This window comes from Crinia signifera, chromosome 3 (genome assembly GCF_055691185.1).
Source record: "Crinia signifera chromosome 3, ASM5569118v1, whole genome shotgun sequence".
Taxonomy (NCBI): domain Eukaryota; kingdom Metazoa; phylum Chordata; class Amphibia; order Anura; family Myobatrachidae; genus Crinia; species Crinia signifera.
Window position 1 is genome coordinate 166071743 of NC_139219.1, and position 22873 is coordinate 166094615.

A 22873-nucleotide genomic window follows, 5' to 3' on the forward strand; every position below is an offset into this window, starting at 1 on the left:
GTGTATATAGAATGACCTGTCGGGAGATGTTGCTGTCTGTAAAGAAAAAGTCATTCTCCTGTTCGAACATAAAAACATTTGCCAGGGAGGGGGAAACATTCGATCCCATGGAGCACCCAGTGAGCTGTAAATAATAATGTCCATTGTGCAAAAAATAGTTTTTGGTAAGGGTGAGTTGTAATAATTCCAAAAACAAGGGGATGTCTAGTGCAGAAAAATTGACTCTGTGCAAAAAGGTGCTCATGGCTGTAATGGCTTGTGAATGAGGTATTACGGTGTATAAATTTTTCACGTCCATTGTGCACAGAGTAGCGTCCTGGGGAATATTGCCGAGTTGCTCCAATTTGATCAAGAGTTGAGTCGTGTCTTTCAGATAGGTCTTTTGGGTAGAAATGTACGGTTGAATTAAGGTGTCCAAAAACTGTGATATAGGTTGAAATAATGAGCCACGGGCAGAAATAATGGGTCTGCCCGGCGGGTTTATGGAATCTTTGTGTATTTTGGGGATAGTGTAAATTACTGGAGTTATTGGGTGGTCTTGAGAGAGGGTTTGAAATACTTTCTTGCTGAATTGTCCTTGTTGGTATGCTATTTTTAGAACCGAATCCAGCTCCTTTTTGAATACCCGAGTTGGATCGCCCGTCAGTTTGATGTAGGTTGTTTCATCAGCCAATAGAGTGTCCAGTTGGGCTATGTACTTACTTGTGTCCTGTATCACTATACCCCCGCCTTTGTCGGCGGGGCGTATAGTAATTTCAGGGCAGCTGGCCAGAGTCTTTAAGGCCTCTGACTCTGCTTTACTGATGTTAGACCACTTTTTATTGGTAGTATATATATATATAAAAATACTTATAACCCAGCTGCTGGGAGGCAGGAACATGCCGTGGTCACAACCCCCCCCCCCCCCCATGGGGGCCCCTGGAAGTTCATGTACCGGGACCCAGGATTTCTCTTGGCAGCCCTGGTTATGACATTACATGCCACCGACCAGAAGCTCGGGTGTGCTCCGTCTCGGCGTGCACTTGAGTAAATATAAGGTACGCATGTTTTACTTTTTAGTTGTCCTGATGAAAAATACCTTATTAAACGGCATTGAAATGTTGCACTTTAACCTGCCTCTCTGCTCATTATTCAAGTGGGCATAGAATTGATTTTATAAAGCGTGGTGAGAGCAGCGAGGGGCCGCGGATGACTGCGCTCGCCACGCTATATAATATCAACTCTAAGCCCACTTGGATAGTGGGGAAATGAACAGGACCTTGTTAACATTGAATCCTATGCAAAATCGCATCGAATCGCATCGCATGCGATATCGGATGCGATTCGATGCGATTTTGCCGAAAATCGCGTCAAATCGCATCTGATTGTATGCCTTAAGGTAAGGCATACAATCACAAAATCGGGCGCCCAGATACTACATAAGTACCCACTTTTTTGATAATATTTGCACAAGATAATCTTCAACAAATTGCAAGATGTCAGACCCCACTATAGATGAGGCGGCTAGTGGCTACCACCATGTGAATGATCCAATTGGTGCTAATTTCAGCTACTCCGAGTCTGAGGCGGAGGCCATTTTATATGCCACTAATATTTATGATCTAACTGAAAATGTATCTGTGGAGGAACTGTATCGTGATCTTTTGAAGCTAAAAAGACGTGAGATTGATTCCCAATGGCGGACCATGATTGGCTGGTGGGCAGGCCTAACTCCCGGTCTGGGGGCGGAGCCCCAGAAGTAAACAGAAGACAGGGGTTCCCGGAGAAGTCCCAAAGACATCTAGTGAGTATGTTTTCTTTCAAAAGGTATCCCACATGGATACTACTGGACAAGGGGACCGATGCTTTGTGTCAACATAGGTAAGTATCTGTGTCTATGGGCTCCGTGTGTAATAAAGTTTTACTTTAAGTATCTGTGTGTGCATTTATTTAACTATTTGTACTACTGTGGGATTACAAGTGCCAGCGGGCCCTTTATTGCCCCGCATGCTGGGACTTTTTGGTTCTCCAAGTCCCTGCATGCGGTGCAGGCTTGCTGGGACTCATAGTTCCACAGCAATACACAAAAGCTTTTTCAATTTTTACAGCATTTATCAGCCTGATGGCCACCGTAGTGGGGCATCGTGGACAGCCCTGGGCTTCAGCATGGGCAGGTAAGTTCTGGAGAGGGGGGACCCCTTCTTTGGAGGTCTGGTGCTGGTTTATTAAATCCAGGGGAACCCTATTTTTTTTTGCCCCATGATTTTATGAAAGCAGGCTCGGTTCTTTGAGCTCAAGGCTGGTTATGCTCAGGAGGGGGGACCCCACACCTTTTTTTTCCAGTTTTTTTACGTTAGCCTTTTTTGGACAGAACCATTCACAGATCTCAATAATCTGTGCATGGTTCTGTCAAATTCGCCAGTCAGAACCTGGTCTATTTGTTTGCTGATTTTCAGTAACGTTTACCAAAAATCGTATCCCATTAAATTTGCAAGTTGTATACTTAATGGGAAAACATGTTGATGCGATATCAAGTGTGACTAAAAATCACCCCTTCAGAAAGTGCAAATTCACGTCAAATCGTGCAATACTTTGCCGCAATTCGCATCCTATAAAATGCGTGATTTTTGGAAAATGTGTGAAAATCGCCCCCCAAATATATGAAAAATATGGCATCCTATTAAATGTCACCCGCGGTTTCTGAATGTAAGAAATGCCCAGAAATTTTACAAGACAGCATCTTCTACATGAATTTGTCCATTTTAATGAAACAAATGTGAGCGATGCTGGCATTTAAAGGATTAAGCCATTTATTATCACATTCCTCAGATTGGCACCGGTATTACTCCTTCCTGAAATATGACAAAACAAATTGAAAAAACAGAGATATGCCCAATATACACCAGGTCTACAAAACTAGCATACACTATGGGGGAAATTTACTAAAGGAAATTTGTAAAAAAAATAGGTGTATTTGTATCCAGAAATAAATACACTTATTTTTGACATTTACTATCCCAAAATACGGCAATTCGTATTCATATTGATGTGCTATCAATATGAATACGAATTGCCGTATTTTCGGGATAGTAAATGTCAAAAATAAGTGTTTTTAATCATACAAATACACCTATTTTTTTACAAATTTCCTTTAGTAAATTTCCCCCTATGTACCATGTTCACGTTAGGAATAACAAATCAGTATGCTTAGGCATCAAAATAGCAAAAAGTAAGCCTGGTATTAGCAAAGAGAAAGCAAGTGTGGCTTCACTGTGTTACTAGTAAATGTACAAATGATTTTTCCTACTTGTACACAGAAAAATATATAATAATGACTAGTGTCCGGTCAGTGTTTAATAAATGTAAATGCTGCATTTACTACATCACTGTAGTTTCAGTAAAATCAGACACAACATAAAAGTACAAATTAAATTAAACATCTGCTGTTCTCCAGATTAAGCTATCCGAATTAACTCATCCAATGAACAATAAAAATACACTTTTGCTACTCTATATATAATACAATAGCAACACAAATGGATTAAATTCTGACTATTAAAGGTGTTAAGGGCCCCATACATCAGCAATTAATTGTGACAATTTTCAGATATGGAGATGATTGCAACAATTAATTTTAGATGTGTGGGCTCCCCTTTTGGCAATCCCAATCAAAATCGCCAATCGATTGCTTAATCAGGTTTTTAAACATGCTTAATAATCTGGTATTATCTGCAGATCTTTTTTATATGTGTGGGCATTCCCAATTCGTCTTCTTCATCTATTTACATTATGAACAGCTGAAATGACAATCGATTGGGCAATTTCCAGATATGAAGATGCAATCTTTAGATGGAAAAATCTGCCGATCACTGAAATAAATCTGTAATGTGTGGGCAAAGTCAGATAGATTGTAAAATCCATTTATCTGGCCAAAAAATCCCTGTATCTGGAAATCCATAAATTGTGATTGCTGATGTATGGGGCCCATTAGTGTATGGCAGACTGAGATGTACAGTCTCATGATCCAGGGATTACCTATTGGAGGAAATATTATTATGTCCTGGACGTATCTTTACATTGGAGCTGGAACACCTTGATGTACAGTACGATAAGGAGCAAAATCACATCATTTGAAAAAATTTGCAATATTTGTATAAATATCTATTAGTATACATTTTTTACATAAATAATTAAATACAAAATACAAAACACACTCTCCAGAAAAAAAAAAAAACACAAATAAAATTTTATAATGAAAAACAATTACAATTTATTAAAAGGCTTTTAAGCTATTATACCAGAAGGAATGAAGATAAACTGTTTAGCTTTTTCAATATTAATTTTCATACCTGAAAGAGTTGTCTAATTACAATGAATGCATAATTAATTTTGCTATTGTTTTAACTGATGATTATTATTTACACTTCAGATGCTATATATAATTTCAGATTTACAAATTCAATTTAGTTGTTTACTAATTACTGTATTATTCCACAAGTAGTTATAAGAAAAATAACCACTAGGGTGCACTGCATCTCAGTATATTTTAGTTGTAAATGAGTGCTATAGGATAAAACACTGTCCGATTACAGTATATTCACTGTACATTAAGGGAAAATTTTATAAAAACTGTTTTACTAAACTAATGCTTTTGGTGCTCTGAACCCCTTAATTCGCATTTTTTTAGTAAACAGATCACAATTAACATACTTATAATGGTAAATGCTCTAAAAGAAACTGAAAAACACTGCAGTGAGCCCTGTGACAGTACTGAGATAGCATAATCAAAGGCCTTACTGTTATATCCTGCCTCCTGCACAGCTTTCTTTGGCCATATGCAGAGGAAGCTGTGCACAAACCCAGCCAGTGTGATCAATGTAAAAAAGGGGAAAAAAATGTTTTATTATGTTTGAACTTTGCACATGACATATGCATTAAGAGAACTGACGGCTCTCACCTCTGTGGAGGAGGGGGGCTGACGCGATGCCCCCCTCCGCTGCTGGTCCCCACGCTTCCCTGCCACCACCACCGCCTGTTGGTCACCGCCGTTGACCCCCGACTCCCATTACGGGACCGGTGCATGCGCAGTTGCTTCTTCAGTACTCCAAATGCGCTGGCCCCCTGCCTTTATGGGCTGCTTTGGGAGAAAACCATAGATGCAAATCCACGGTCCTGGGGCCGGCGCATGCACAGTATAAACCTGGGTACTGCGCATGTGCAGAACTCATTTTTTATGGGCTGCCCCCAGAGGTGTAACTAGAACGTTGTGGGCCCCATAACAAAATTTATAATGGGGCCCCCCAGCTACCGGGCCCCATAGCAGCTGCACCCCCTGCCCCGCAGCAGTCCAGAGGCATCCCGGAGTTAGGGAGCACCTCCCAATGGGGCTGCCTAGTTACTGGCAGATCAGACTTCCAATAGGAAGTCACTACCAGTCACAGTGAAGCCAGTGCAGTCTCACAGACTGCATCTGGCTTCATACAGTGAAGGATTTTACCTAAGGGGGCTGCAGCACTACATGTAAAAACCGCCACTGATTAAGAGGCAGAGAGGACATGATTGTCTGTGATAAGCGATGCCCCAATCACATAAGGGTTAGGTCTACAGTATATTCAAGTGGGCTTAAGGACAGGACAGGTGGAGGAGCAAGGTTGGAAGAAGGGTTCCAAATGGACCCCCATGGGTTTGCTTCGCTCACCACGATTCGGGCACAGTATCTTGCTTTGCTCACCACCTGGAAATTAAAGGCAAACAGTGGTGGCATGGATAGTGAAACTGCAAGGACCCCAGCCTTGCTCCCCCCCCTGAGAGTGAAAGGTTCTGTAGCCCACTTGTATTTGGCAACTACCTTCACATAGGCTCAGCTTACACCCCCCCCCCCCCTGGTCAGTGGCGCACACAGGCTGGGGACAGGGGGCTTGAGTACCCAGAAACCCCCTCGACAGATTAAATGTTGTTCATTGCACATTTCATGATCCGCAATTTTAAAGACCCATGAATCATGGGTTGTGCTGCAAGCTTTCCTGCTCTGTTTCCCCAAGCTTTGATCTCTGTGGCTGTCCCTCTATGAAACAAGACCACCTGCTTGCAGAGAAGTATATGAGGAATGAGTTCTTCAGCTGTCTCTCAGCATCTGCAGCCTGCTGTCTTCCTGGTGGCACTTGTAAATATATATATATATATATATATATACACACACACACACACACACACACACACACACACATACATACATACATACAGTACATACACATGTTTAATAAACCCAGAATATACTGGGACACCTAATACCCCTTCTACATCGCACCACACCAAATAATCCAGTCAACAAACCTGGCATTTCCACCCAGGTTATAAGAAGGGTTAAACCCGGGTCGCCCTTTGTAAAATTGTTGACCAAGGTTTAAACTGAAAGCGCCGGACCCGGTCGGATACGCATTTGCGATGTCAGTCTCCACCCCCATTGCTTGGCTTTACCCATTTCTGGAAACCCTTATACAGAGGCTTTTCATGTGGTATATATGTGTGTGTGTGTGTGTGTGTGTGTGTGTGCATATATATATATATATATATATATATATATATCCCCCCCCCCCCCCTCCAGTTACCCATTGACCAAGTTTATACTGCCTTTACGCTGTGTTTTGACAGTGTGATATTCTTCTGTGCAGTTTGCGGTCAGTAATGACAAGCGGGAGTGGGCCCCCCTGTCTATAGTGACCTGGGCCCCCTTAAAAAGCTTAATCCGGCCCTGCCCATTTGCAAATCCTGCATTTTCCCCTGCTGGTACTGTAAATGCATTTTAATTACATTTGGACGTATGCCAAAATACACATCATAATGATCTATCTTATGTAGAAACCTAAGGCCTACAACAATCTAAAGATATGTTATGATTACTCCAGCAATACTTTCTTACTCCTTCTGATTTACTGTTGCATGTGGACTTCTCCTCATAGAACTACCTGTATAGTTCCATTGACCCATATGGACCCATAGTATCATGGCTTTAATATTGCAACAAGTTGCAACCATCTATTCTGTTTTTTTAGTAAAGTATTCTTGCTTACCCTCCCAAAAGTAACAGGAGATCCCTGATTTTTTTCGGTAGGTTCCCACAGCCCCAGAAGAGTAAGTGTGGTAAGCCGCCGGTGGGGACTGCAGATAAAGGGTTACCTTGAATCGCAGGATGCTCTCGGTTCCACACAGATTCTTCGCCGCGTCTGCCGTAGAGAACACACCTCCGCAAGGAACTAAAGCAAGGCGTTCAGCAGTACAACTACTTATGTTTTATTAAGTGCAAAGTGTGAAGGAAACAATTGTCATCTACATAAACATCTGTAACCAGCCTGAAATAGCTTAGCACTACAATGTCTTACACCTGCCTAGCAGGATAACACTTCAAATGAGCATCAACAAATGTCACATTCAAATACACTGCGGACTTCCCGCATCACTGGAGTGTGGGGGCGCACCTTCCGCAGGCCGTTAAACAGGTTCGGGGAAGATGATGCTCTCACTCGGCAATATTAGCAACCAGCTGTGGGTAAATGCATACTAACTTCAAACATTTCGGGACAAGCCCTATGACCTTAAAATATATCTTATTAATACTGTACTAAACACATCCCTCCCAGGTATGGACCATAGTATAATGTCCCTGGGTGAGGGATGAACTCTGTAGTCCTAAGCAAGGATAAAACTTGACTCCTGGCAATATTAGCTTTTAGCTAGAAGGTGGCAGTGGGGTCCTTCTCAAGTGCAAGTTCAGAGTAGCAGCGTCCATACAAGTTAATGGAAACTTTCCAATCTGGGTACACTGACTTGGAGGGTTAATTCCCCTCGCTTAGTGGGGCTGATGTGGGGTTCCTTGGTGGAGCAATAAATAGGTGGGGGTTGTCCTCACCCTGTGGGGTGTCCGGTGTTCCCTGCCATAGGGCTTCATAGGGGGTTCTGGTGGGGACGCTCCACGGAGCGGTTTTGTGTCCTGCAGTGGCAAGTGTGGTGAGCCGGCCTGAATGGGGATCCCGTGCGGGCAGTACCTGTTGCAGGAACAAGTTGCGGGCTCCTGCCCGTCACGCTGTCGCCCACGCGAGGTCTGGTCACTCGTCCACCGGGCGTCGGGTCTCCGTCCCAGGCTCTGCACGGCTCTCTCTCTCTCCCCTTGATCTTCAGCCGGCGGGTGGACTAGTGCGGGCGCCGCAGCGTTGCCGCACTCAGTCACCCCTCCGGCGGCTGACTCTGTCCTGGACCACGCGCTGCCTCTTCGGCGATTCTTCAGGCAGGCTGGCTCCTCCTGGTTTTTGGTTTCCGTCCGCTGCTCCTCGGCGCCTCTTCTCTCTTCTCCCCCGTCGCTCAGGTCAGACTTCTCCTCTCTCCCCTTTACGCACGCACCTTTCCCCACGTGCTGGGACCCCTCTTTGACCTCTCCAGGTCCGCCCCCTCACATCCTCCCATTCGTCCTACAGGCTGTCAATCAGCCTGAGGACACTTTCTTCGCACCCCCAGTCCTCGGGGTATTAACCCCTTGCAGTCCGCTGTCTGGGCGGCATCATAAACATGGTTGCTTAGCAACATTATTAACACGGCCCCCGCTGGACACATTGGCCCAGGTCGGGGTGCCACATAAGCAGCTCTCCTGCATCCTGTCCATTCTTGCATATAGGCCCTCATTCAGTTCTGATTGCAGTACAAATTCTCAAAATAGGCAAAACCATGTGCACTGCAGGGGAACAGATGTAACGTGTACAGAGAGGATTAGATTTATGTGAGTTATTTTGTTTCTGTACAGGGTAAATACTGGCCTGCAATATTTTTACACTGCAAAATAGATATCAGTTTGAAGTACACACCCCACCCAAATCTAACTCTCTCTGCACATGTTACATCTGCCCCACCTGCAGTGAACATGGTTTTGTCCATTTTGAGAACAAATTTGTACTGCGATCAGATCCGAATAAGGGCCATAGTCTGCATATGAATATGTGAATGAGTTGGGGGTCACATCTCTTTTTATTTTTGTGCAGCAGCTTCACTTGATGATATCAGTAGCTGCATTGTAGAAAAAAATGCACTTGCAGCTGCATTTCTGAATTAGAGCCACTGATAGGACATTATTTTTTATCATTTTCTCAATTATACAGTATCAATAAGCCCGTTTGAAGCAAATGAGCAATGATAATGTACAGGTATAATGGCCATTACAGTGTGGGTAATCCTGGCACAGTGTGTCGAAGGGGCTGTACTAGGTGCAGTATGTGGTGTAATGTGAATTGGTACTTATATGTGGCAACGCCCCTTTCCCACACTCTACATGTTTGGCGCGTACTGTCCCTACTTTTTGTCTATCTTTGTGGAGGGCGGCTGCACCAATTCTTTTTCTGGCACATGGCACTAAAATGTTTAGTTACCTAACTGCTGCTACTGGGCACATTATGTATGTATGTATGTATAAAGAGTAGCCACGGCCAGCCTGTACAATAAAGTTCACTGTACAACACAATGTGATGTAATAGCGTCACACCGTGCCAGTGAAGATAGCAGAGGAGCCACAAGCCTGAGGTGCAGTAGGCAGCATGAGCCTGCAACACGAAGGCCAAGGGTGGAAGGCATGGGCGGATTCAGGGGGGGGCAACGGGTACGTCCCCCCCTCCCCCCTGTCATTTCAGACATAGCTCATTTTGGAGCTGAGGACCGGGGATTTCCAACAAGCCCAGCCCCATGTAGCTAGCCACCCCTGGAACCGGAGATATCAGACAAAGCTAGAACGTTTTCCCCATAGGATAACATGGGACCCGATAATTCACCCGGTTCCGACGGCTTCCATTTCACCCCGCTGCATCACAAAAACTCAGTTGATCTCATTCGAACCCAGCCAGGTCCATATGGGTCAATTGGTTCCGGAGATATTGTTGGTAAACCGAGTTTTTTATTTCTGAAATTGTAATTTCATGGCTGTTCATGTTCTTTGAGGGCAGATTACTCTGGAACCAAGCACCCCAGTTTCACGGGACCAAAATCATTTGAAGCCCACTTAAAAGTTCTTCAATATGATACTGTAAATGTAAATGGGTCAGTTGGTTCCAAAGATATAGCCGGTTAAACGAGATAGCCGGTTAAAGGGAGGGGAGGGGGTGGTTTTCTCTCACCCTCACACCAGAAATTGCAGGGACTAGGCTGGTGTAAAAGGGGCCAACCCGGAAATGTCCCTGCATGATCCTGGGACAATATTCCCTGGTAAATCCATGCATTTTCTGGTGTGAAAGGGGTATTATTTCAAATAGCCGGGAAATGCATTGCTCTGAATACAGCCAGGCAGCCCCCCACTCTCTGTCTGGCTGTCGATGACTGTCACTTCTGCCTGGCGGTGGCTGTCCCCCGGTTACAGAAAGCATGTATTCCCCCTTGGCAATGAGCATGTAATCCCGCATGGCAACAAGCATGGAACCCTTGGCAATGAGTATTTAACCCCTGGCAATGAGCATGGAACGCTTGTCAATGAGCATGAAGGTAAACAGCACTTATGTAGCATAATTTTGAACAGGCATTATGGTGTTTGGCATAATACATAATGGACATTATGCTGTGTAGCTTAACATGTAATGGGCATTATGGTGTGAATTTTTAATGCGCGCCTTTGGCGTGCAATGTCCCTGTTTCTGAAGCATATTGAGAATTTTGATTTAATCTCTGTGGCATTATGTGAATTTTGGCTCTATTCGTGTGGCATTATGTGAATTTTGGCTCTATTCGTGTGGCATTATGTGAATTTTGGCACAATCCATGTAACATTATCTGAATTTTGGTTCAATCCGTGTCTCATTATGTGAATTTTGGCTCAATCCATGTGGCATTATGTGAATTTGGCTCATTCCATTTGGCATCATGTGTAAGGGGCAAGTATAATGGGGTCTAGTATTTTGATGCATAATGTGTAGAAGTTGTATATGGTGTGGTACACTACACTCAGGGACACGCCCCCTGTTGAGTGGCCACACCCCCTTTTTCAGAGCACGGCTTTCGGCACGCGCACAACCAGGGGCTGGCTGGCAACTTTTAGCCTGGGGGGCAAGTCCAGAGCACTGGCCCATAAGGAGGATGGCAGCCATGTTCCTGTAGCCATGGCCATGTTTTGAAAGCTAGCGCCGCGCTACAGGAGGTGGAGGGAAAAAAACAGGACAGGACAGATCCAGAACAAAATGACAGGGGGGGCACTATAACAGAGGAAAGTGTGTGCGTGTGGGGGGTGGGGGGTGGGGGCTGGTAATATTTGTGCCTGGTCGAGAGAGAGAGAGGGAAAGAGACATGGAGGAAAAAAGAGACAGACTGGGCTGTGGAAAGAGCGGTTGATTCAGACCTGTTCTTTTGGATCCAAAATTCCTCCCTTTCCCCGAAGGTCGGGGTCTGTATATGTGCAGGTGCGAATATGCGCATGTGCAGACTCTGGGAGCCAATGGCTTCGGCAAGTATCACACTCGCCAGGCAGTTGTCTCCATAGTGGGACTGAAGGGGGTGGGAGCAGGGGAACTCCCAGCGTTTTTTGGGCATCCCCATAAAAATGCAGGGCATTCCACTGGGTATGGAGGCATGACAATACCTGCGTGAGACAGGCAGCTGATGTCACATGGCGTCAGCGCTCGTCCCGAATTTTCCAATCCGCGGCCATCTGACAAGTGAGTATTGACTGACTTTTCAGACCAAAAGCTGCAGAAATCATTTAATGGTCAGCGACCATCAAATGATTTCTCCTTCGTTCAGGCACATGAGAGGGGATGTGTTTGGGAACAGATCCCCTTGCACGCTAGCGACAAGATTCAGATGCCGAGGGAGTGGGGGACCTTCTGACGTGTGGCGTTTACATGTTCGATAGGCTGCGAACATACGCAGCCTAGATAACAGGTCTGAATGAGGCCCAGAGAGAGGAGTGCAGAGAGAGAGAGAAGGAGCGCGTAGGGAGAAAGGTGAATGGAGAGAAGGAGAAGAAGTGGAGATAGGGAGAGAGTAGAGTGGAGGGAGTGTGGAGGGGGAGAGAGACAGAGAAGGAGAGCGAGGAGAGAGAGATAGAGGAGCTGCAACAGGCATCTCTGTGTATCTCTCTCCACCCCCAGGAGAGGTATTCATAGGGTGCGAGAAAGACAGGGAGCGAGAGAGGGTACAAGAAAGAGACAGGGTGCAAGGAAGAGAGAGGGTGAAGCAGGGACAGAGAGCGTGTGAGGAAGAGAGAGGGTGTAGTGGAGAGACAGGGAGTGAAAGAGGGTGTGAGGGAAAGAGAGTGGGGGGGAGATGAGAGAGACAGGGCGAGAGAAAGATAAAAGTGATGGGGTGATAGAATAGTGACAGGGGGAAGATAAAGATGAAAAAAATGAGAGGGGGATGAGAATTGGGGTGGAGAGAGAAGGGGAGAGGGAAGACAGAGGGAGTAAGAGGCAGGGTGAGAGAGGGAGGGGAGGCTATTCAGGGGAGAGGGATAGAGAACAGGCATTTAAAAGGGTTGACTTTTACCTCATAATCCCCCTCCTCCACCCCCCAGTAATAGCGGCCTGTGTGGATCTGACTCACCAGTCACTCGGCAGAGGCAGGCTCCAGGGCAGCGGCAGTCCTGGCGTCTGCAGGGTAAAGGCTGCGCCGGTGCCTGCAGGGCAGCGGCGGTCCCGGAGTCTCCAGTGTAGAGGCTGCGCCAGTGTCTGCAGGACAGCGGCAATGCCGGGGACTGAGCAGCGGCTGCACCGGCTTCTTAGACAGCAGCACCGAAGGGACTTTCATCTCCCGCCGGGTCAGCAGTGCGCGGCGCAGCTCCAACTACGCCCACGACACAAGGCACAGACACAGCCACTGCCAGCAGCTCGTGGCGTATCTGCCATTAGCGCTGCTGGCGGCAGTACAACTTAAGTTCCTAAAACAGGTGCCCGGGTGCCCCCCTAAATCCGCCACTGTAGCCCGCAAAAGTACCTGTAGAGTGGCCCAGGGGGCACATGGCACCCTGCCCCCCAGCCCAGCCTGCCCCTGCGCACAACTACAGCCTTCACTTTTGTCGCCAAGGTGGGCCTGTGTACTTTAAATGCCAGGGCCTATTTTTAATCCCATTCCCATCCTCTCTCTACTCTCCTTTCTCTCACCGCTCCCTTAGCATGTACGCTGACACCACTAACACCCTCCTCCTCCCAAACCCTCTCCTATCATGGTGCCCCCCCTGTCATTTTCTCCTGGATCCACCCCTGGTGGAAGGTACTTTTATAACAGCAGTGGCAGATTGGCAGAAGGGGCCGGGGGCTGATTGACTAAACAGGTTGTAAAAATACTGCCTGCTGATTTTGTGTGACAGTGCAGGAGTGGTACAACACACCTTTAAAAAATATGTTGCATGTATGCCATACCACATACCACCTCTTCCCCCCGTGTCAAGCTTACAATCTATATTCCCTATCACATGTACAAACACACACACACACATTCTAGGGTTAATTTTTTGTTGGGAGCCAACTAACCTACCAGTATATTTTTGGATTGTGGGAGGAAACCAGAGTACCCGGAGGAAACCCCCGCAAGCACGCAGAGAAAATACAAACTCTGCACAGTTAGAGCCATGGTGGAAATTGAACCCATGACCTCAGTGCTGTGAGGCAGTAATGCTAACCATTACACCGTCTGTGCTGCCCCGGGCCCCACAATTTTTGATGGCAGCCCTGGCTGTAAATTCAGCTCAAAATGTGAATGGCAAATAGATCACCTTTTCCTATTTGTGTTTGCAGAAGAATGTACGGATCAGTTAGATCTGTGCAGTGCTTCTGTATGTAAAAGTAAAGAAAGAGAAATTAAGAAAAAAACAGTGTGGGGTCACCCCTCCCAAGCATAAGCAGTCCTTGGCTCTATGAGTCTGTCCTGGTTCCAAAAATACGGGGGAAAATCAAATAACGGTTCCCCATATTTTTAAAACCAGCACCGGCACCACCTGTCAGTAAGGTGATGCCACAGCAGGTTAATTAAGTCAAGTGTGTGGTTTGACCTAATTAATCTTCATGGTTTAGCTAAGCCGCAAAGTTTCCACAGATACTTTACTATGGGGCCATTTTTTCTCCATAGTAAAGTGCAGTGAGCTCCGCTGTTGATGTGGCGCTACCTAATTAGCTGCTGGGTCCTGCAAGTGACAGAAGTCACACGTGGATTCCTTTCTGTTTCATTTGGTTTGAGTTTTTTAAATTTTGTTTTGTTTTCAAACCCTTGGATTTAGGTGAATTTTTTTTCACTGGTATTCTAATGGATTTCTACTGGACAAGGGGACCAATCTATGTGTCAGCATAGGTGAATATATGTGTGCATGTACTGTATGTTGATAAAATGTCATTTTCATGGTGTGTGTGTGTGTTGGCCTTTTTATTTTCATATTGGTCTGGTTGCAGAACTACAAGTACCAGTGGGCCCTTTAACGCCCATATGCTGGTACTTGTGGTTGTCCAAGTACCTTCATTGGGGACTATTAACCCGGCACCCACCACCCAGAAATGCCAGGGATAGCCCTAGGCTTCATCTTTGGACCTTGGGTGCCCTGGGGGGGGGACCTTTTTATTGCTCACCAGTTGTGGGAGTTAATGCCACTGCCGCAGGAACAATATAAAAGTGTCCCCTGGCTATGGCATTACCTTACTGTCCGATGAAGCCCAGTGCTGGTTGCAATAATACAGGGGATCCCTACTTCTTTTGTCCCCCAGATATTTTGAAACAGGCCTGGGCCAAGAGCCCGGTGCTGGTTTTAAACATATGGGGACCGCCTCTTTGATTTTTTTTCCCTGTATTTTGTGAACCAGCACCAGCTCAAAGAGTCTGGTTTAACTTTTACTTTACACACAGAAGTATCGCACAGATCTGACTGATACATGCAATGCTTCATATTCGGCCACGTTTGACTGCCAATAAACTCGGCAGCTAAATACAAAATACTTCATCATCTGAAAATACAAGTCATGAGAACTCAGCAGGTTTGTAAATTTTCCGATGGAAAAAGAAAAGGCTGCTCTGCCAGAGAGCAGTGAGGGCGCCTGCAATATGGGGTTTTCTCCAAGCGGCTGCTGGGGTACAGGGGAAGTCACTCCCTGTGATTTTTTACAAAAGATTGTAAAACAAAAAAGGATCAAGAAAGCAGCGCTAGATATACAGTGAAAGAATTGACCAGTTTACAGTGAAAAAATTATTTTATAGCAGATACAATAAGAATAAACATGTACATACATTCACACATAATATAACATATTAAAATATTGTAAGAATGGTAATAAAAGAAGATCTCACTCTTAGATTGGATCGGAATCTGTAGGGGCCAATGCCCAATTGGATATCAGTCCAAATGGAAAGTGCACTTAACCATTAATATTTTGGCTGTATTGGGAAGGCAGGAATCAAGGTTGTGTTGGGGGGAGTCCACCGGTCCTCTCTATTGATACGGATATAGTGTTAATGCCGCTGGAGGAATCGATGGAGGAATGTCCGTACTATGTCCCTCAGGAGTCCCTCTGTCAGTTTGAGGAAGGCTCTTTTTGGCTCAGTGCCCAATTTAGACACCTCCTGTTTGTGGTGGAAAGTCACTATGGGCCTTATTCTGATGGGTGCGGATATTCCCGAATTCTTTCGGATGGCGTTTTTTAGCCGTCTGCGCATGCGTGGAGAACGCTACACGCATGTGCCACGCATGGTCTCCGTACTTGTTCTCACTAATCCCGTACAAAAATGTGCACCGCGAACAAAAAGGGAAGAAATGTGCAGTGACCAAAAGGTTACTCTTGCTTTGCGGACACCACTCGGTCATGCGCTAGGCAATCAGAACGCCTAATCAGGACGGACGCACCTCAACCAATGTCACCTGAACCCAATACAATCACATACTTTACCCATTACTTGTTAATTACACGCTTCTCACTGCTACAATTGGAAGCATTGCAGCTTAAAGGGAACTTTACATGCTGCCCTTGTCACACACTTTTACACTGCAAATAATGCACACAACTTAATATTAATAATACTAATACACATGGCACTTCTGCATGTATCAATTATTACAGACATTTGGGGGGCCAACATAAAATTTATTAAAGAAACTTTGGTACAAAATTCAAAACCATAACAAAACAAATGGTACCATACCAGGACAAAAATGACATATAATATAATAAATAGCCACAGCAGAATCATTGGGAACACATCAGGTGGCTTCACAACAAAAGTACAGCACCAACACTTCAAGTACAGCACACAGTAATGGTAGCCGAAACAGGGCAACAGGTGAACCAAACATGACATTTGAACCGCGGGCAAAAGTGGTGACCCTGGGCACGGATTTGGACACAGGATGCTGACACACACAGCTCAATGGAAGATTTGGGAAGACATAACGGTGGAGATTAATGGGGACACAAGTTCATTTGCGGGCACGTTTGCCCCTGGCAGGCTCCTTGCCACGTGCAGCAGCTCTTCGGACTCGTCCACGGCCAGAGTCCGATGGTGGCTCATGTGGAGCACATGCTGGTGAGGGGGTGGATCTTCTTCCCCCTCTGGCAGCAGGGAGTGATGCTGTTGGTAATGCACCCGAAGTGGATGACATTAGGGCCCTATTGCTGTTAACTAGCTCCACCATAAGTTCATTATGGCGGAGGAGGAGGTCATTTTGCCGCAGGGCTTGATCAGCAAGCACCTGCAGGCTAGCAGCAATAGCTTGCTGGCTGGTACTCATATCTTGCTGGCTGGCACTCATAGCCTGCAGGCTCTCAGCAATACTCTGGTGGCTGGTGGTCAAACCCTGCAGCACCTCCTCGGCCCTACGCACCCGCTCTGATGCCGAGTCTCCCTGCTGCATAATACTATCCAGCACACGGCCCCACATGGACAATTCAGCCGCAGACAATCCCGGCGGCGGCTGCTGCACGGGCCTGCTACTGGGGCCAGGTGGCACAGACTCCACAACCTCCTCAAGAGAATCTGGACCAAGCGGTGGGGATGCTGTTGAACGAGAAATTACCAATTACCACACATTCCATGCCAAATCTAAAACATCTACTTATGGCCTGGCAAATAATTACCTTCAAGCGTAGAAGCCATCACTTCCGCTGGGGACTCGCTGTCTATAGTGCTCACCCCCCGGACCTCCTCCACTGCGATACAGCACTGGGCCATCTCTTCCAGGGGGGTGAGCTCCAGCTTTGACGGCATGGGGCCAGCCCCAGAGGACTGGCTGTGTTCCCACCGCTGGGTCAACTTCTTCTTGAGGTTGCCTTTGAAGTCGTGCCACCTGCAATCAAAGTGTACATATTAATACATGTAACTACTCATGTTTTCTGTAGCACCCATTGCAATATGAAACATAATACAACATGTGGCTACTGACACCAAACTGACATTATATTCTTTTTTCAAACCAACCCTTAGAAGATACAAAAACAGTCACCCTCCAATAACTATCAATTCAATGTCATGGCCAACATGTATGTGCCTCCAAGCAACGTGAACACCCATTGGCCAACTCCATCTAATATTGAATGTAAACATTACTGGACTTGTACTACTCAAATGTAACACACATGTACTTGCCTCTTCTTAACATGCTCCGTCTGACGAACTTGTGGAGCCACTGCATTAATCTCCGCCGTTATCTCCTCCCAGATCTTCCATCTCCTTGTGTGTGTCAACTTGCCCGCTGGGCACTCTATTAAATCACGTGCCCGGGTCACCAGGATGTCAAGCTCCCGCGGTTCAAATGCCATGTTTCTTGTGGTTGGTTCCTCTGTTGCCCCACTGCGGCCACGGGCACTGCCACTGCCACGGGCACTGCCACTGCCACGGGCACTGCCACGGGCACTGCCACTGCCACGGCCACGGCCACCGGGTGCTGTACTTGAAGTGCTGGCCTGGCTACTCTGTTGGGAAGCCACCTGCTGTGTTCCCAATGATTCTGCTGATGCTGAGGATGGACCAGCTGCTGATTGGCCTGATGTTGATGGGCCATCTGTGGGCTCTGGGTTGAGGGGCACATAGGTGGTGTTGGCTTCCATGCGTGCCAAGAGATTCTGCACCACCTGGTCTTCCTCTGACTCTGAGCCTGGCATGTTTGCAACAACTGTTTGCCTTTCTAGGCCAACTTTAAATACTATTTCTGTAATTGGCGTTAATCAGCTGCAACCTGCGTTCCGTACGGCCGCGTCCCGTACGCTAGCGTCAACCGTGCGGCGCATACGGGCCGCCCCTTGGTGTTGAAAAATATTTCCAAAAAACCTGGCAAACTCAGTAAGTCTGATTTATTAGCTAAATGCAGATTCCAACACCAATGACCAAATACAACTGAGGTCAGACATGCAATGTATATTTGAATGTACTTCTGTACTGTGCACTTGTTTGCTATGTAGTACAACTGACACTACCCATTCCATATGTCAATCCAGTCCACCACTTAGCCACAAGTAATCAGTGGTAGAATCCAAATCACATGTGAAAGCACTCCACATTCAGGTTAGATGCTAGCTACTTTTCATTCCACCTCTGTAGTAGGGGCCAGTAGAAGGTAAGTGTACACATGGCTGCATGGGCTAATTTTGGGAAAAGGTCAGCCTTCATTATAAATTAGCTGTTTAGTACCTTGTGGAGTTAGGTGTAAGTGTCTAGAGATGCACACTATTTCACCTGTTGCTTATACCCATGTTTGGTGAATGTTATAGATTAGATATAATATGTTTCCATCATATTTTACACTGTTTAGGATGGGTGTGCGATGCAATGGGTTAGCCGTCTGTTCGGGCGCATACACGCTGTTAGTGTAAAAATGAACAATAAAGTTAATACCAAATATCACTCTGATTAACCAATGACAACACATGATTGTTTGATTTGTGCCACTCCTAAAATGGCGGCTTATGGCAGAGCAGCACCCTTTTCTGCAGCCGAGCTGAGGGCACTGGTCTCCGTTATGGAGACCAGGCTGGGGCGTGCTGGCCCGTTCATTACAAATAGGCAGAAACGTTCTGCCTATGCGGTGGCCCGCCGGCGGATATACGCCCGCACCCATGTGCGGCGGACCATCGCTCAGCTTGAGCGGCGGTGGTCCGACCTCCGGCGCAGGGAGCCAGAGAGGCTTCAAAGCATAAGGGCCAGCATTGCTAGATGTGAGTATTTCAACAGTAAATGTGGATTTGTACATGATTGCTTACCTGACATTATTTAATCCACTAAGGTCAGCAGCCTGATCATGAGTTAAACATGCCATACAATATATGAGTGCTACTTCCTGATTGACACCCTGTAATGGTCATAAAATATGTTATTGGGGAGGATTAATGCTTGTGATGCTTACAATGGCCCAAATGTCACAGCATACCTGCCATGTTACAGGCTGTGTTTTGTAAAGGCCACTGAGGAGCTGTTTGCATGTACAAGTATCAGTACCTCTAACCTTTGCATTTATAGGTTGATAAGGCTTAATACAAATTACCACTAATTGGCACTTTTTTGATTTTTCCCAAACACAGCACGTGCACGAGCAAGGCAGGCCTGGGAGGAGGCAGAGGCAGGACAGGCACAGGAGGAGGCAGAGGCACCCCAGGCCCAGGAGGAGGCGGAGCCAGCGATGGCCGAGGAGGAAGATATTGAGGAAGGGGTGGCCGAGGAAAGTGAAGGAGTGGAGGAGGCTGAGTGGCCAGTGGAGGCAGAGGTGGCAGCCGAGGAGGAGGTCGTGGTGGCCGAGGAGGAGGTCGTGGTGGCCGAGGAGGAGGTCGTGGCGGCCGAGGAGGCCCAGGAAGAGGGGGAGGATGAGGAGGCCTGTGTGGTGGAGCAGGCGGCCGAAAGTGGTATGTATACATAAAGATTCGATCTTCCTTTTGTCATCCACTATTTGATATGTAGCACTGTTGATTCAAATGTGTTTGAAAATACTATAAAGGCAAACAACAAATTGGGTAGCAACAGACACACTTTGGGGTTAGATAGGGTGGCCAAACCATCCCTTTCATCCTGGACACATATTAATGACACAGGTTGTGCGGATGGCTTTCAGGTCGAATTGAAGTGCCACTGAACCTGTGTAGTTAATCTGTATCCAGGAAGAAAGTGATGACTTGCTCATGTAAGGGTTACATGTCCCTGCTGGTTGCATACAATCTGTAGGCTCATATAGGTGAGTAGAGTTTACTGGTGAATGATCTTTGTAAACTAGATTCCGTATGGCATCAATGGAGTATGGCCAGGCGTGGCTTAGACTGGAGTAACAAGTGGTGAGTGCCTCTGGGCCCTCCTCTAGCTAACCACCCCCTGCGGTCTGCATGTATGTTTTTCACCATAATTGTGTGTGTATTTGGTGTTAGTAATGCTTTTGAGCATGGGAGTGGGTTAGTGCTGCAGCTTCCCCTAACTGGCATTCTGACAATGATTTCTGGAGCAAACCATCAGCAGGCAAGCCATGCTTGATTGCACAAATGTACTGAGCATTCCTGAGAGTTGTGTAACTCCCCTGCCAGGCTCCATCATATAACAGACACTGAACTTTGTTTGCCGATTTGTGATTGGTGCAGCGCGTGGCATGCTTCTCAGAGCTTAGTCATGGGTGGGTTTGGATTGAGAAGGAGCAGTTTGACTGTGAGGTGTTCTACAGAGTAAAGGGTAGAGGGCCAAAATCTGGCTTTCCATGTAGTATGTATGCATGTATGTATAGGTGTATGTCTCATATATATAGGTAGATATGTGTGTATATATATATAGTTATATATAGAGATATATATAGATACAGTCGGGCAAAAAAGTATTTAGTCAGCCACCAATTGTGCAAGTTCTCCCACTTAAAAAGATGAGAGAGGCCTGTAATTTTCATCATAGGTATACCTCAACTATGAGAGACAAAATGAGGAAAAAAAATCCAGAAAATGACATTGTCTGATTTTTAAAGAATTTATTTGCAAATTATGGTGGAAAATAAGTATTTGGTCAATAACAAAAGTTCATCTCAGTACTTTGTTATATACCCTTTGTTGGCAATGACAGAGGTCAAACGTTTTCTGTAAGTCTTCACAAGGTTTTCACAAACTGTTGCTGGTATTTTGGCCCATTCCTCCATGCAGATCTCCTCTAGAGCAGTGATGTTTTGGGGCTGTCGCTGGGCAACACGGACTTTCAACTCCCTCCAAAGATTTTCTATGGGGTTGAGATCTGGAGACTGGCTCGGCCACTCCAGGACCTTGAAATGCTTCTTACGAAGCCACTCCTTTGTTACCCGGGCAGTGTGTTTGGGATCGTTGTCATGCTGAAAGACCCAGCCACGTTTCATCTTCAATGCCCTTGCTGATGGAAGGAGGTTTTCACTCAAAATCTGACGATACATGGCCCCATTCATTCTTTTCTTTACACGGAGCAGTCGTCCTGTTCCCTTTGCAGAAAAACAGCCCCAAAGCATGATGTTTCCACCCCCATGCTTTACAGTAGGTATGGTGTTCTTTGGATGCAACTCAGCATTCTTTCTCCTCCAAACACGACGAGTAGAGTTGTTACCAAAAAGTTCTATTTTGGTTTCATCTGACCATATGACATTCTCCCAATCCTCTTCTGGATCATCCAAATGCTCTCTAGCAAACTTCAGACGGGCCTGCACATGTACTGCCTTTAGCAGGGGGACACGTCTGGCACTGCAGGATTTGAGTCCCTGGCGGCGTAGTGTGTTACTGATGGTAGCCTTTGTTACTTTGGTCCCAGCTCTCAGCAGGTCATTCACTAGGTCCCCCCGTGTGGTTCTGGGATTTTTGATCACCGTTCTTGTGATCATTTTGACCCCACGGGGTGAGATCTTGCGGGGAGCCCCAGATCGAGGGAGACTATCAGTGGTCTTGTATGCCTTCCATTTCCTAATAATTGCTCCCACAGTTGATTTCTTCACACCAAGCTGCTTACCTATTGCAGATTCAGTCTTCCCAGCCTGGTGCAGGTCTACAATTTTGTTTCTGGTGTCCTTTGACAGCTCTTTGCTCTTGGCCATAGTGGAGTTTGGAGTGTGACTGTTTGAAGTGTTGGACAGGTGTCTTTTATATAGATAAAGAGTTCAAACAGGTGTCATTAATACAGGTAACGAGTGGAGGACAGAGGAGCCTCTTACAGAAGAAGTTACAGGTCTGTGAGAGCAAGAAATCTTGCTTGTTTGTTTTTGACCAAATACTTATTTTCCACCATAATTTGCAAATAAATTCTTTAAAAATCAGACAATGTCATTTTCTGGATTTTTTTTCCTCATTTTGTCTCTCATAGTTGAGGTATACCTATGATGAAAATTACAGGCCTCTCTCATCTTTTTAAGTGGGAGAACTTGCACAATTGGTGGCTGACTAAATACTTTTTTGCCCGACTGTATATATATATATACACACACACCTCTCAGAATGCATGTTTAAAATGTAGGTTTGACTATGTTAAATGTATGCAGGAATATCATTAGTCATTTTTCATTTTGAATTTCCTCCACAGATGAGCCTGCCCAAGCAGAGGAGGGTCGCCGTGGGGCCCTCGTAAGAATGCGAGGCCTGATGCGCCTCAAGCTGGACGAAATGGACCGCCTAATAGATGCGGAGGATTAAATTATTGTTTTGTTGGCATTTGTTTAATAATAAATCGTTATTTAAAGTTCAAAGTTGTCAGTGTTTTTTTCTAACATGCTAAAGTATATGTGTAAGTTGTTTAAAATGTTTAAAATAAGCAAAATGTACATAGTGTATATAGATGTATGTTAGGGTCACATGCTGTAAGGGTTAATGTGTGTCATGAATGTAGTAGGAATGTGGGTCAGTATAGATGAGCATTTAATTGATTGAAATTGCTAACAATCCCTTTTTCAGGAGGTTGCCTAATAGCCTAAGTGGGTCATGTGATCGCTGTGTGTACTCAGTACAAA

At 45.8% G+C, this 22873-nt stretch overlaps 1 protein-coding gene across 1 annotated transcript; it reads left to right on the forward strand.

The window, feature by feature from the left end:
• Nucleotides 1-1475: 1475 nt before the first annotated feature.
• On the forward strand, nt 1476-22559 carry LOC146062940 (uncharacterized). Its single transcript, XM_083174950.1, has 3 exons — nt 1476-1659; nt 19479-19796; nt 22450-22559. The coding sequence occupies exons 1-3, from the start codon at nt 1476-1478 to the stop codon at nt 22557-22559; spliced, it is 612 nt and encodes a 203-aa protein (XP_083031076.1).
• The last annotated feature ends 314 nt before the right edge of the window (nt 22560-22873 follow it).

What these genes read in the sequence shown, in the direction of transcription:
- LOC146062940 (XM_083174950.1), top strand. Translation starts at nt 1,476, where the DNA reads ATGTCAGACCCCACTATAGATGAGGCGGCTAGTGGCTACCACCATGTG. An exon ending in TCTTTTGAAGCTAAAAAGAC is followed by an intron (nt 1,660 to 19,478) that starts GTGAGATTGATT and finishes TCCCAAACACAG; the next exon opens with CACGTGCACGAGCAAGGCAG. An exon ending in GGAGCAGGCGGCCGAAAGTG is followed by an intron (nt 19,797 to 22,449) that starts GTATGTATACAT and finishes TTTCCTCCACAG; the next exon opens with ATGAGCCTGCCCAAGCAGAG.